At 33.7% G+C, this 15,724-nt stretch overlaps 1 protein-coding gene across 1 annotated transcript; it reads left to right on the top strand.

Annotated features, from left to right (window-relative positions):
* The first annotated feature begins 11,383 nt into the window (after window positions 1–11,383).
* On the top strand, window positions 11,384–15,515 carry LOC108976624. The gene is made up of 4 exons (XM_018945850.1): window positions 11,384–12,782; window positions 12,842–13,474; window positions 13,534–15,195; window positions 15,254–15,515. The coding sequence occupies exons 1-4, from the start codon at window positions 11,672–11,674 to the stop codon at window positions 15,421–15,423; spliced, it is 3,576 nt and encodes a 1,191-aa protein (XP_018801395.1). The 5' UTR covers window positions 11,384–11,671; the 3' UTR covers window positions 15,424–15,515.
* The last annotated feature ends 209 nt before the right edge of the window (window positions 15,516–15,724 follow it).

Below are 15,724 nucleotides of genomic sequence, written 5' to 3'. Positions count from 1 at the left end.
TGGAAATATTTCGTCTTGCCCTCGTTCACTACCAGACTCATTTGCTACGTTTTCTTATCCAGTCTAGAGAAATCAGAACTAAACGCGCTGGTTTTTGAGGCCAATTCTATCAATATCATCGGCGTACGCCAGCATCTGTAGAGAGATATTTTGTTTACATATGTACATATGTACATATACATATATATATATATATATATTTGTATGCAAAGATGAATAACTTTTTTGTTTTTTTCTTCCAATTTTCTATATACCACATAATCTAACCTTGTTCCACTCACGAGAAATTTATACTATATAAGTATTTTTCATCATATACTCAAAAACTCTTTTGTATAGAAGAAATAATTAAATTTTAAATATCCTAATATTTGGTTTTAAATTTCATAAAAAAATTCCCTTTCAAAACAATATATAGTATTTTTAAACCAAATATTTTATTTTAAAGCTGATCTTTCCCAATTACTAGTGCAAATACAATTTTTTTGTTGATTACACAAAATTTCAAATTTGGTCTTAATTAAAAAAAAAAAACAATAATTTCGATAACTTGCTTATGTATGTTTATATATATATATGTATACATATTATAAATAACTATTTTTTCATTTTCAATAGATATTCAACCATCGCTCTTCATTTAGTATTCCTCCAACAGTTTGTACTCGTTACGAGTACCGGAAAAAGTGTTGTATTTGTTGTTACGCTTAAAAGTAGGTGCCCTGTATGCAAAGATGTGCATATTTTTAAACAAACAGACACACATATATGCTTACTAAAAATTTAAGCAAAATCACTTAAGTAAATATATATGTAAATATATAAATTCATATATATGTATATAAGTCGCAGTATTTGAAGTATCATCTGAATGTGGAATACCTAATTGATTGTGTGTCACGCTGTTACTACGAGATTTTCTCGCATATGCTTTTGCTTATTTTGGCTGTAAATATTTACAGTTAACTTGAGTTGCTTGAGCGCCACATACAACTGTTATCACACGCCAGCATAAGTTACGCAACTTTTCAGATGTTTCGCACAGGTTTCGACCGCTTTGGTAAATGCATCTGTTCGTATGCATCAAGAGTAATGTGACATAGATATGTATATATGTACTTTGTGTACGTCATGTGTGTATATATTTCATATTTTTGGGTATATCGTTATATATATGTATAAAGTAAGTACTTAGTGCTTAGTGTTTAGCTTTGGCTATTTACTATTCATTAACTTCCATTAATAGCAATCTTTGCCAATTTTGCAAGCATTGCAAAAAATGCTTTTACTTCCAAAAGAGGTTTTAGGTGACAAGAAAAACGCTAAAAACGATAATTTGAAAAAAAAAAATTACAGTTTGGATGCTTTTATGCTCAACTTATTTTAGTAATTATATAAATAAAAGTGAAATGCGAAAAATAAATATAAAGTTGGATGGCAACAAACTCTATATCTTTTCATGCAAAATATTTGTATATGCGTATATAAGCTTAGTTAAAGTCATATTTCTTTAATAGGCAATTTTTTTTAATTTTAAATATATGTAAGTTTAAACATATTATTTGTCTTGGAACAGGAAATCTTCAGTTTTAATATCTAACAACGAAACAATTTTCTCTAAGATATTTCACTTTGTTTTCTTCGAAACTTGAGATGGTCGAAAAAATAAACTTTTTTAATTTTAAAAGTTTGGTAAAAATTATTAAACATTTTAAAGCCAAAAATTTATTGCTATATTAATTTTTCCCCGTGTAAAGCGAAATGAGAAAATAAATTATATATTTCACCTGCCATTTATTCACATGTCGATTCAATTATATGATATCACGTACATGAAGCAGTTTGTCAGCGGACCAGTTGCTGAACCGGTTGCCGGAAAAAATTAAAGGAATCTCCATTTTGGTCCTACTCTATCAAAATGACGTAATGCCTACCGACATTTATGCACTACACACATTCCAAAATTAGCAAATATGCACTTTTTAAGTACAGTTTTTTGGTAGTGCCTGAAAGCTCCACAATATGGTGTTTATGCTGAAATTGTTTCGTAAATTATCAATTTTTAATTATTTAATATATGTGACTTGGTCTACGGAAAGGGGCTTAGGTGTCAAAAAATCAATTTTCACTTTTTAGTTGATTCGGATGGAAGATGAGATGCTTTTTTTTTTTAACAGCTGTTTCCCAGAAAACTAGTTTTCGCACGTTAGCTCCCTTTTCGTAGACCAGGTCACATATAATTAAGTAAAGTGTGTTTTTATAGACACGCGGTTTTCAGAATGACACAAAACGCATATTTTTTAATGTTATAAAGAATTTAGCTTTATTATTGGTAAACACTTCATTATATTTTAAAAATTATTTCGAGCAAGTAATTCGAATAAGTTCCAGAAAAATATTTTGTTCCTAAAACGATTACATATAGTGTGCTCACCAAAAGTTATCCTTCAATAAATTGTATTTATCGTTTGTGCTATGGCATGTACTGCCATTTTGTTGGCACCAAAGTTCGTCCACATCAGCATAACTCAATTCTGGCATGGAAAAGTTATTAACCATGGTCCTCTAACATTATAGTTGCCTTCATTTTTGAAGAAATGTGGCTGAAATCTGTCCGTAGAGAAAACCAAGCAGTGACTTCTTGAGGAAGTAACGATCTCTCAATAATTGCTTGTGGATTATCGTCACTCCAAATGCGGCAATTTCGTTTTTTGATGTATCCAAGTTTTTCATTATGAAATGKCTAACCACACTGAGTATAAATCAAGTAATGGCTATAAAAAAGATCAACATAGTATTCATTCTTATTAAAAACCACACGTTTAAAAACTCACTTTGTATACCTCTAAAGAGCCACCTAAAGTGCAACATCTCATTTAAACAAGTTGTAAACATTTGAAATTGTACGGTCTTAAAAAGCGCTAAATCAGATAATCGAGTAAATATGAATGAACAAAATATTAGTGTGCAAGCACAACAAATTTGTGCATTACAAACATGCAAAAATCCGAAAATTCCAAAGTTGAATAAAATTCAGTGATTTATTGTTGACCACAAATTTATGAAAAGTAATAAATGCCGATTAAACCGATGAATTGCAGTTGAACTCAAACAAGATAAAATCTGAATAAAAATATTTACGCTCACCCATAAACAATCGTACATACACATGTAGTATTTTGTAGCGCATTGTGCGATCAAGCAACAACAATTACCCACATACATACATATGTATATGAATATCTGAAAAAGAAATCTTAGCTTCTGCTACTTGTCTACAGTTTGCTTTTCGCCTCTTCCCTGGACCGTGCCAATGTTCATTCACACTATTTTAACAGGTGAATTTAAAGCGCGTTGCGATGGAAGAAAAATAGGGAAATTTCACAACTGCACAAAAGACTTAAGACACGAACTTGTGTTGCAATTCAGTAGGCAAGCGAGCGCATAATGCTTGCCGAAGTAGTGGGAATGAATTCACAACGTTTATTATGCATTTGTTTTTCTTCTTCGTTTATTAAAGGCGCATTTGAAGTTCACATCAATGGCATGGCATTGAACGACAGCCGGAATGATGCGGCAAATTGTGTGCTGCGCTGGTAAATAATACTATATACAGATATATGTACATACGTATAGTGTAGGTATGGCATGTAATAAGGAAAATCGAAATTTTTGTTGATATATGCATTTAATAAGCTTAGCTTGTAGTTGTCGATGTGATTACATGACCGACAGATTAAAAGAATTGAGGCAGATATTTTTTTATATATTTCGATTACTGTCAGTAAACTTCCATTTTGAGTGGTAATGGTTAGCTCATTGATATATGTATAACATTGAAATTTAATTTTCAAGCCGCCAGATAGCAAATATCAGAATCAGTGGACCTATGAGCAATGTTATATTCCTTATATCCCTACTTGTATTATAATACAGTCTGACACTCATTATGGAATAAAAAAATACTTCGGTACTTCTAAGATTTCCAATTKATCTAATATAATGATTATTATTATTAGAAATTAAGTTTAAATTATCTTGGAGTTTAATGCACAATGTTTCCTTCACATCACTGCTAGGGCTACCGTGGCTCCCATATGTAATATTTAAATATTTTTTCGACTTCTTTAAAAAGTACAAAATGTGTGGCAGGTCTTGTTCTTAACCTGCCCTTTCGTATATTCCAAAAAACGTGATCATAAATAGTCCTATGCAAAGTGGTTCCCAGCAGTTTGCCAGCACCTACGCACTACTCAGCGATTTATACGAGAAACTTTTTCAAAACTCCAGAGCCAACCAGCCGGTGCTTGAAAAAAGCTTGCTGTAAATTTAATTTCACGAAATTACGAGCAAATATGTAAATATTTTGTCTTGTATTCATTCACACGCGTACACTACTATGTATGTATGTGTAGCAAAGTAAATTTCTTTAACGCCCATTCATGCGCAACGCCCATAGTGGCTACACATCACTGGCATTTTCTTAAGAAACTTATCGCACCTTCGCTTGCTGATGAGTGGTTGTATGCGCAAATGCTGTTATGTGGGTTTCGATGCTGACACAGATGAATAAGTTGACTGTTCGGTTGATTTGTTGATTTTGTAAAATTTTTGGTGAAATTGTTTTATAATGACCGATGGCAGAGTCGCATGCTCATTGACCTTGGCGTTTACAGACATGACAAGTTTGTAAAAATCCCGTTTTTATGTAACTGTACGTTGTGGAGTCTGTGTGGAAAGTGAATCTGAATGTGTCACGAAAAAATGAAAACATATTATTACATAGGCTTACTTGTGTGCATATTAGCGCATACATACATACTAAATCCAATAAAAAAAATACATACTAATTTATATGTAAATATGTGTAATTTATGGGCTGAGATGTGCATATATCAGTATGTACATATGCCACATTGGATGCGTTAAATTGTGCAAATGTATGCACCTTTGAGATCGTCATATTTAATGCTGGCGACATGAAGTCTTTGGAGTTTATTTTTGTTATTTTTTAAAGTTTTTGTGCACGAACGTGCGTAAATGCATGCCTGTGCAACAGGGAATTAAAACCTTTAACCTTTAGGTGAAGTGCGTATGTTTTAACATGTGTATGCATGATTACTTAGCTGAAACAGGATTATTAAGTATATTTATTTAAACTACTTGCACATTATTGTCGATGAATTTAACTGTCGTATGCCACATTTATTTTATGTACAATAAAAATTTAACGTTAAAGACTTGTAATGACACTAACAGTGAGTAACGTTAAATGTTGTACATATATCTTTTTTTATTCACATATTATGTTGAAAGATGGGTGATAGTGTGGCGCATAGCGCGTCTAAACCTTTTGTCAACTCTGCATATGTAAACAGGGGCGGATCCACCTTATAACTTATACATTATTTCAGTCAATTACTTTCGTTAATAAGTGATAAGATACTGCTACAGGGTTGTAAAAGATGATTGGCTTTGGTTTTTAGCATTTTTCAGTATTTTTCTAGACTAAAGGCTGTTCCACAAATATTCAGGAGTATCAAACATTTGGCTCCATCTTTGCATTTTCTCGTTATTGTGGGTCTTACGTTAAGTTAAGTTAGGTAGTTTGGGTCGTAGGGTTGATCGGCAATCGATAGATCTCAATTGGACCAATATTCGTCTTTTGTGTTACCATAAATTTCTAAAAAGTGGATAACCAGATCCTTATAAATCGACGAACCGTTTAGAGCTCACCACAAGGCGGTTAATATCAATATCAGCCACTTCACTAGGTTCGCCAAAAGTGCGTCTACCGAGATATTTTAGTCTAAGTCTGGCAAAAGCCGGGCAGTAAAGGAGGAGGTAATGAGATGATTCCACATCTCCTTCCTCCGTACAGTTTTGGATTTTGTTCGACAGAATATTGCAGCGTATCGTGTGCAAACCTATTGGACAACTACGATTGCGTCGAGGTTGGCTTTGATAATACTTTGTTGGTCTTATTTTATAAAATATTAAGCTCTTTCGAAAAAATTTTTCAAAAATATATTAGTGAACTCGTTTTAGCACCTGCGAAGCTCAATTTCATACTGTACGTTCGTATGCATGTATGCATATATGTAGATTCGAGGGCACTTCACACGAATTACTGTCCCTCATTTACTGCGAATATCCAAATATGTATGTATGTATGTAATATCCGCATTACTACATCAATTATGTGTTCATTATCAGGCTTAAAAAATTTGGCTGGTGCTATTTGCAGTATTGTTTGTTAAGCGCTTACGAATTGCGGCAATGACAAGTTGGATTTCATTCGGAAATGCGAATATTTGCCCGCATATACGATTATGTGGCTTGTATAGGTAAATAGGTTGCATGTACTTAAAATTATTTACCTACGCCTGTGTTGTGTATATCAAGCGGGCAAATAATGCAAATATTTATTTTGGAGAAAGTGGCAAGGTAAGGTGCCTATGGTTATCAAAGTGCCTTTGTTTAATTGCAAAAACAATATACATAAACGTTGTTGTTGCGTTCAAAATCGTTTAAAATATAACTGGAAAATATTATATTATATTTATATCTCACTACAAATTGCATAACTTTATATTATATAAATAAAAAAAATTAGCAATTACAATAATTACGTTATTTCGTTATTTTCTTCACTGCTGACATAAGCCTGGCTTACATCTAAAACTCTGTGTGAAATCGGTCAGCATGAAAAAGAAATAAAAATAATAATAATGTTTTGTAATATTTATAGCTCTCGAAATTTCAAAATTTCCAATTGCATGTAATGAACATTACTTGACGAACCTTAAATAAAAATAAGTATAGCTTCACACTTCAAAAAACGCGTGCAAACAAATTTTGCTTAAATAATGCTTTTGTTTTTTAACGAGAGTATGGGTACTACAAGTTTCGATTAGCATTAGCAACTTCACTCGAAACCCATCATAACAGTTGTTAGTGGGTACTCATACTTTTTAATAAATAAGGCCAATTGTTTATTCAAAAAGCATACTTAAAAACTTTTGAAGACAATGTACTTGAGTATACGTATAAAGATACATATGCAATAAGCTATGTGGATGCGTTTTAACCGTAGAGTATATAGATATATTCATACGAAATGTTATATATTTTTTTCTTCGTACATGTAGATTGTAATTGAGGTCACTATCCCTGAGTTGGGTCAAAATTGCGCTTGAATCAAATGCTGTCCAGAGAGAGGAATCACAATTAGAACGTTAGAATAATAGGCTTTCAGCATAGTTTAGCTACAATTATAAACCCGAATTTTTTAACCCGAGGACACATTTTAATACCTTTTAATATCTTAAAATTTAATTCACAAAATATTCAGCCCAGCAAGGTTCAGTAATAACTTCATGATCGAGTTCTGGCTTTTTTTTCGAAATTTGAATGTTTTTCATACATCGATTTTCATATCTAAAATTATTGGATGAGCATGGATACCCTTTTAAGTTAATGGGAGGGTTAAATTCTCTAAAAAAAAAGAACTAATTACATTTAAATTGTGTCTTTTTACCCCTTTTACGTACAGTTTATATAAAAATTGTTGTTATAAGACCACTTATTAGGGAAATACAATTTTTGTCATACATATTAGCTTTTGAAGAACCGCTGTAATTTCTTCTACTTTCGTATATTTTTCCACATGACCATAAAATATTTATTTTTTATTTTTTATTTTATTAGAAGGAAACTAAATATTGAACAATATTTTAGTAAATTTTTTAACAATATATGTTTTAAGTTTCAATTTATCTTTATAAAGAATTGTTTTAATTTTTTTTTCTTTTTATCATGAAATTTTTGGTTACATAACTCTGAGTGCGAGCAAAGATATTCTGCACAACCAGTTTAATTCTTTGCAGTTCTTTGTTATAGCCCTTTTCATTAAAACAGAATTTCGTATGCCATTCTAATATAATTTAGTTTACTTCTCCTTACTAAAAACTTACAAAAAACAAAATTAAAGAAAATCCCGAACGAACGAGAAAGTCTGAAAAAAATTTTAGAAAGTATAGTGCTAAAGTTTGCGTGGCCAGGAGTGTATTAAATAGATATTGGTACCTTTTCTTGCCAAAGAGACCTGTTTATGTTATTTTCAAATACTTCATGTAGTTTATAATTAAACATTTACCAGTAAACTTTTAACTATACTTTTTCAAGACACTAAATTGCGGAATTAAGATAAAAAATTATTGAAATTAATCTTTACAGAAAGACAATAAAATAATAATAGTATTTAAAAATCTAAAAAATTATAATTTCTATTTTTTTAGTTACTTGGTATACTTTCTTTTTGGTATTTTTTCAATTATAACTAGCACTTTTTAAATAAATGCGCACTTCAATTTATATACATATGTAAGCCAAGTATAAAAATTAATCCGGAAATAATCCGCAATTATTAAACTCACACTACACATAAATATGCTTACATTCATAGTATAATACATATATATGGAAACGCGTTTTTAAATACAAACATATTTATTTATCGCGGGTTCAGATAAAGGTGAAGTTTAATTTGACAACCAAAAATGTTTAAATGCTCCAAACTATAAATTTTGTATGCAAAATGATGCTGAACATACGGATTTCAGAGGAAATTTGTACGAGCAAATGCTTGATTGCGTACATTTATACATACGTACAAACGCTTATGCAAACGAGAGTACTGCAAATATTACAAGCTTAGCGATTATGCACTCACTTTTATGCTTTGGGTGAGATTACGCTGGAGGTTGTTGACTGAATTCGCAGCCTGTGAACTGGTGACCAAAGAATGACCGCTTTGTGTACGGTGGAAAATGTGTACGTACGCATGTATGTTAAACTTTAGTTGTAGCTGAATTTGAGTGAATAATCGTTTAAACTAGCTTTAGTTACTGGCCAGTGCAATTTAATTTGAAAAAATATATATGTATATGTATTTAAAACAATTGCACTTAAAACTTAATTGGTCAGAAGTTCAAGTATATGTGTTTATAAGTCATACATAATATAATATACATATTGTGGATGCATCAAAAGAGTGCAACAAAAATATAAATTTAAAAAAGAATATTGTAGACTAGACGTCGTATTTTATCTGAAGATATGATATAGAAAACTTCAGAAAAGGTAAAAAATTTATTTAGAAATCATAATTGCACTCTTATGCTAAGTCTAAATTATTTCCCTAAACAACTTGAACAACAGCTCGAACATATATAAAAGCATCAGCTCCAACCAACTGTCCCCTCCATTAATAAAAAAAATTAAATTTGTATGTGTACATATGGACATATGTCTGTTTGCAATCTGAAATAAATTCCTGTATAGTGTTGAGCTACTCATAGATTCCATATTAACGAGGGGTGCTATATTTTTTTTATATAGTATTCAATATTAATTTGGCAACAAACATATTTACTTATACATATTTGAAAAAGTACAAGCTTATACTAATGCATACGTATAGGTGTATATATCTGATTAGCATGCAACTAGCAAATCATTGGCAACATATCAGCAACTATCAACTGCCGAAATAAAGAAATAAAGTAGCTACGGGTTATATTTTTTTGTACATAGGTACGTGTTAATAGTCACTATATCTTTTATTGATTATAGGGGTTACGATCACATGATATAATATGGTGACAGTCGGAAACCTTGGCCTCCAAAGCCAAAAATGTAGAAGTTGTCCCAGCAAAGCCATCGCCGTATAGGCACTTGGGATTTTTCTAGATGTTTTGACGTACTTATACTATATATTGGATTTGGTAAGCACTAATGAGTGACGTATAAACAAATTACTGGTATAAATGTAATAGGCTGCTATAATTAAAAATACGCATTCACGTTCTTATATCGACTTAATCAGGTATCCTGTTGTTCCTTCGTACTTATTTCTTTTATGTTTCGTAGGCATTTCTTTTCACACTTGCGATCATGACATATATAGCTATGTATATTGTTGCTGAACTCTTGGCTTTATGTACATATTGTACCATATGCATAAATAATTATTCTTTAATATGTCCAAAATACATACATATGAGCCACTGTGCTTAGAATGACATAAAGTTTCATCTACGTGGAGTGAACGTACCATTCGGTGGGCTGGTACGCACACATTCCCAAATTAAATATACATATATACAAATTTTGTTTTGACTCTTTAGGACTTTTTATAATTCTATCAATGTTTCAATTCATGGGTATTATACGTACTGCTAAGGTGTGAATTTGTATAAGTACCTATTTACGAATCAGCTTATGTGTGTAGCATATAATTAAGAATTCGGCGGCCTCCTCAAAAGCTCCAGAGGTTTAAATTTATGTACTTATGTAGGCAGATATATTCATAACACAACAATTGAAAGTGCTTCATTTCCGGTTGATCATGAAAATGGTCGTAAAAACAAACGCGCGTTCCTTCCTTCCTTCTGTTTTGGCTTTGTGTTGGCGTCAGTGATGATGTCATAGTTCTTTTTTTATAACAGATTTAATCAAAGAATATGAGTAAATCACGGGCGTGGATTGATTATCGAATTTTCGAGATACCAAAAACTTCACTGTATGTGGAGATTTACAGTTTTAAATTTTTTCTGCCAATTTTATTTTGGGGTTATTTTGGATTGTGGTTCTTGGAACAAAATATTATTTGCATAAACATGGTTTTGCTGCTTTTTATTTTTAAATTTATATATAACAATTTTTTTGCCTTTAGTTCCACTGAGCTTCATTCAAATGACTAAGCTTCGACTACTTGCCAAGTGTACTTAACGTCGTAATGATGAAGTTCATTGCTGAAAAAGCTTGATTTCACAATTTCAATGTTATTCAATAATATTGTTCACTTTTGCATAAATTTGCACATAAATATAACAATTTTACTAGGGATCACATGACACATCAGATTTGGATAGTTTCCAAATCACGCGTCCTTTTAATCGATTCAAGCGCCAACGCGTGAAGGTCAAATTGATTTAGACAGAATAATAAAAAGTTTAATTTTAAATAAAGGTATATTACTATAAGGTATGCAAAGCCTCTCATTGAGAACAGTAAAAATATAATTTTATCTATTTTTGTAAGGCCTTACGTAAAGTAAGAATAACGCAGAAACGTAGTAATTGGAACAGCTGTTTTGCTACATTTAGTCAACTATTTTTTTTTAAATAATAGAGTTATTTATACATATATATTTATTATTTCTTATACATTTTATGCTAAATTATTGATATTGTAAAAATTATTATCGCGTTAACAATGTATAAATATTTTTACTTCATTCCAACAAATTAATAAGAGTTTGGCAAGCCTTGAGATTACTATCACATAAAGCTAAGCTGTTTGGCACATGTGTGTCGATAAAGCAGTTGGCTATTGCAATTGACTTTAGTGGCATTTTCACAAGTTTTACCAATTTGATTACAAATTAAACAAATAGTTTAAATAGTAAAATAGTGCTCACTTTCTCAAATCAAAAATATACTTTTAAGCGATTCAAGTAGTGAGAGTTTGATATATAATGAAATAGAGATAAAAATAATAATAATTCTCGTGTGACGGATCACTACCTAACACGACAAGAAATAAATATACATATATATACTTTATATCGAAAGTGGTGCATCTTTGGAAAATAAAAGCACTGAAAATGGGTCGTCGCTGTTGTGTAACTGGATGCAACTCTACCTCTCGTTTACCGGAACATCATGGTGTCACATACCACTCATTTCCCTTGGATTCCAACATACGCGCTATTTGGCTGCGTAATACCCGGCTTAGCTCAGAACGACAAATAACCAAAAGCGTGCTTGTGTGCTCACGACATTTTCGTCGTATCGATTTCCAACCACAACGTAGTGGAAAGTATCTACTTAAACAACGCGTATTTCCCACAGTATTTCCGTGGGGAAAAGTCGATCCAACACAAGTTGAATCTGATTTAGAAGATCTAAAAAATAATAGCATGAATACATCAAGTCTTACAAATCAATCAACTGAGGATGCTACAAAAGCAACAGTAGAAGCCAAGGTTGCACAAATAATGGCTGAAACTGCTGAACGTAGTGCAGCAAAAGCTAATGCAAATGCCGTAAAGGATGATGTTGAAACTGCATCGCCCGTAACTACACCAGTTGCGGCATCGCCGGCTGCTGTTAAATTTGAGCCGGTCACGTCATTCAATCCCGGTGCAAGATTAGAAGCACAAGATTTTGATGGAGTATGGCATGCAGCGCGTGTGGTTGAAGTTGACAATGATGACAGAGAAGTGCTAATAAAATTTGAACGTTCTGGTAAAGTAAAATCGGCAGTTGTCGGCACAGAAGAGTGGATACCCATGAATTCAACGCGTTTGCGTCAAAAAGTCTCAACAAAGCCAGTACCAGTTTTTGAGCTGGAAGAGAAGTGTATGGCACGTTGGTCTGGGCCCAGAAAATTCCCTGGCACAATTAAGAAAATACTCGGAAATGATATGTACGAAGTACTCTTTGATGATGGCTATGTAAAAAATGTGCGCGCAGTACATATTAATAAAATATTACCATTGGATCCAGATTTACAAGTACCAATGTCATCGTCGCCGACTATACCAAGCACTCCACATACACCATTAAACAATTTGTCAGACACAGCAGGACTAAAAACTCCAAATACCGAATCGCCATTACCAGTGACGTCAAGTTCAACAATGGGAAAGAAGCGTGCTTCATCTGGTTCTCGAAAGGATTGGCCTTTACTTGATCTGGCAAAATTGGATTTATGTAAGCCTAATGGTAGCATAAATAAACAAAAATGTACTAAATTATTGTATTTTTTTTAGCTTCACTAAATTTACCCGATATTCCAAAAGACGGAGAATGGACATGCCATTGGGTGAACGATCAACCCATTGGGAAAGAAGGTTATCTTATTGTCGGTGAGCACCGAAAGCCCACTGTAATCGTTGAAGATTGGCGTCTGCCACCAGGCTGGGTGAAACATATGTATCAGCGTTCAAATGTCTTAGGCAAATGGGATGTCATATTAGTTACGCCAGGTGGAAAACGTTTTCGCTCAAAAGCTGATTTGAAAATTTTTCTTGAGGAGCAAGGGCAGGTGTACAACCCCGATATATATGATTTTAGCATTCATCGACGTCGTGCAAAGGATATAAACGCCTATGTGTATACGCCTGATTATACACCACAGCCACCGCCAAAACCAAAAGCACTAGAAACGACAATTGCCGCCATGGATGCAGCAAGTGTGAAAGCAGCTACAACAGCACTTGCTGTCAGCACTTCACAATATATCGAAACACCCGTGGCCTCGGCCGAACCGCCAGCAGAACTGATGACGCCAACTTTGGCAAGAGATTCTCCTTTGAAAGACGTTACACTAGATATAATAGACAATGCTGACACTGTTTCGGGACGCTCCGTGGACGCTAATTTGCCAGCAGAAGATGGTTATGGTAAATATTTGCTTTATTTTTTACTGCTAAATTTAAAACATCTTTGCATTTATTTTTAGCTTACATTGGTGGACTAAAGGTGCAAATAATCAATAACCTTTTCCGTTGTCCCCAAGAGGGCTGTTTGAAGAACTTCCGCAAGGAGGACCACTTGCAAATCCATGTTAAGCACTATCATCCTGATTTGAATAAGCTTCTGGGTTCGTGTCCAAAGATGCTTGATCTGGCCGAAAAACGTACACATACCAAACCCGACCAACATGAACCTGCTCCGCGCAATCAAATTCCAAATCAGCAATTCTTTGCTAAGCTACATCAACAAGATTTACTACAAACGCGCGCACATCGACGTAGCGCTGGTACACATACCGCAACAACTGGCGGTATTCCTCAGACTACGGTGACTACCACAGATTTAAAATGTGAAGCCGATAACAAGATGGAAACAGACGCTGATGCAGAGACTTCACAAATCTCTGTCGGTCTCAATGACACCTTGCTTAATAGTTCGGTACAAGATAGTCATAATAGTACAGCGGTAGAGGTAGCTGCAGTTACTTCAATTGCCATTGATGATAGTTTGTCCGACATTTCGGGTATACCAACCAAACGTTCGCGCATGTCACCGAATAAGCGTGCCCTGGGCTCACGCAAAAGCAACCGTCAGCGCACCACCAAGCGATATTTGACAGCGGCACAAGCCACAGCAGGTACATCTTTGCTACCGGTTGTCACCGGTGATAATAGCTTCGGTGTGTCCGATTTCGAGGAGACTCGCCACTCCTTTAACGCCACCCCGGACGCCAAAGTTGTAGAGGTTGGCAAGAAACGAAAATCCTCTGGCGCGCCAGTTACATCAATGAGCAGCCTCGATTCACCGGTAACCGCTGACTCGGGATCGTCATCGTTCCCACCGCTATTGGCGCCGGCTTCTAATGAAACTGATGGCATAACTGGTGCAACCAGTGTAAATAATCCGCAGTACATAAAGGAAAACGGCGAAATAATAAAGATTGTTAGCATGCGTCAAGAGGAAATAATAAATTGTTTATGCTCATACGGCGAGGAAGACGGTTTGATGATACAATGCGAACTGTGCTTATGCTGGCAACATGGCATTTGCAATGGCATCGATAAGGAGGTGGATGTGCCTGAGAAATATGTATGTTATATTTGTCGAAATCCCCAACGTGGTCGCGAATCAATGCGTTTCAAACACGATCAGGATTGGTTATATGATGGAAAATTACCAGTGGCCAATTACCACATTGCCAATCCAAATCTGCCAAAACGTTTCGAATTTTTGAAGAAATCACATGTTCTCACTGGAAATTTGGTCGAGTTAAATCGCTTTATGCATTCGTTGCGCGTAAAAATGAACATTGTCAATAATCGTTGTCATCCAAAATTGTATTTGTGGGCTAAAAAGTGGGAGGAAGACATAGCACAGCAAAGTATCAAATCCGATATAAAATCTGACCCAGATATTAAGATCGAGGATGCCGAAATCGGCAGTAAAGTGTTGAGTGCAAAAGTGTCGCCCACTAAGAAAATTAAATCGGAGCCCACTACACCTACACCAGCACATCCCATTCCCAATATACCACAACCGGAAGCAGCTATCGATCCAGTTGAGTGTCAGCACCGATTAATGGAGCATATTAAAATACAACAGAATTTGGTATTGAAACGTTTGGACGATATTGAAAATGAAATAGATGGTTCGTATATAATATCTTGCTTCATAATTGCTTGTGTTAACTTAACTTTTATTTACAGAACTGGAAAGTCAGGATGATTTAATCGATTTAAAAGACGCCGACTATAAGAGTACGAAGGATGTTTTGGCCACTTTCATCAAAGAGTTGGATGTCATGAAGCAACTAGCTAAACTAAATGCTTTGGAGAATACAAAACAAACAATGAAAAATGCCGTAACTGCGAAGTAACTTCGTGTTCGACAAGGCGAATTCGATTCAATTTGCAACTGTTTACAATTTTTGAAATTATATCGATAATATATAGTACATATATAAACTTACATATGTATTTCCTTTTCTTTGTTTAAGTTAGTTAATATTAAATGAAATAATTATAATATATTTTGATTCCATTATTATATTAAATTTTGTGGCCTTCATACGTTTATTATATAATTAAAGGGTCTAACTGATTATTTTCGTTAACACTTTCAATGTAGGCGTCATAATTTCAATTTGATAAAAGTTTCGGTATATTCGATACCGGTTT

This window comes from Bactrocera latifrons, unplaced genomic scaffold, assembly GCF_001853355.1.
Source record: "Bactrocera latifrons isolate USDA-ARS-PBARC rearing strain unplaced genomic scaffold, ASM185335v1 scaffold_79, whole genome shotgun sequence".
Lineage (NCBI taxonomy): Eukaryota > Metazoa > Arthropoda > Insecta > Diptera > Tephritidae > Bactrocera > Bactrocera latifrons.
This window is presented reverse-complemented; position numbering and strand designations above follow the sequence as displayed.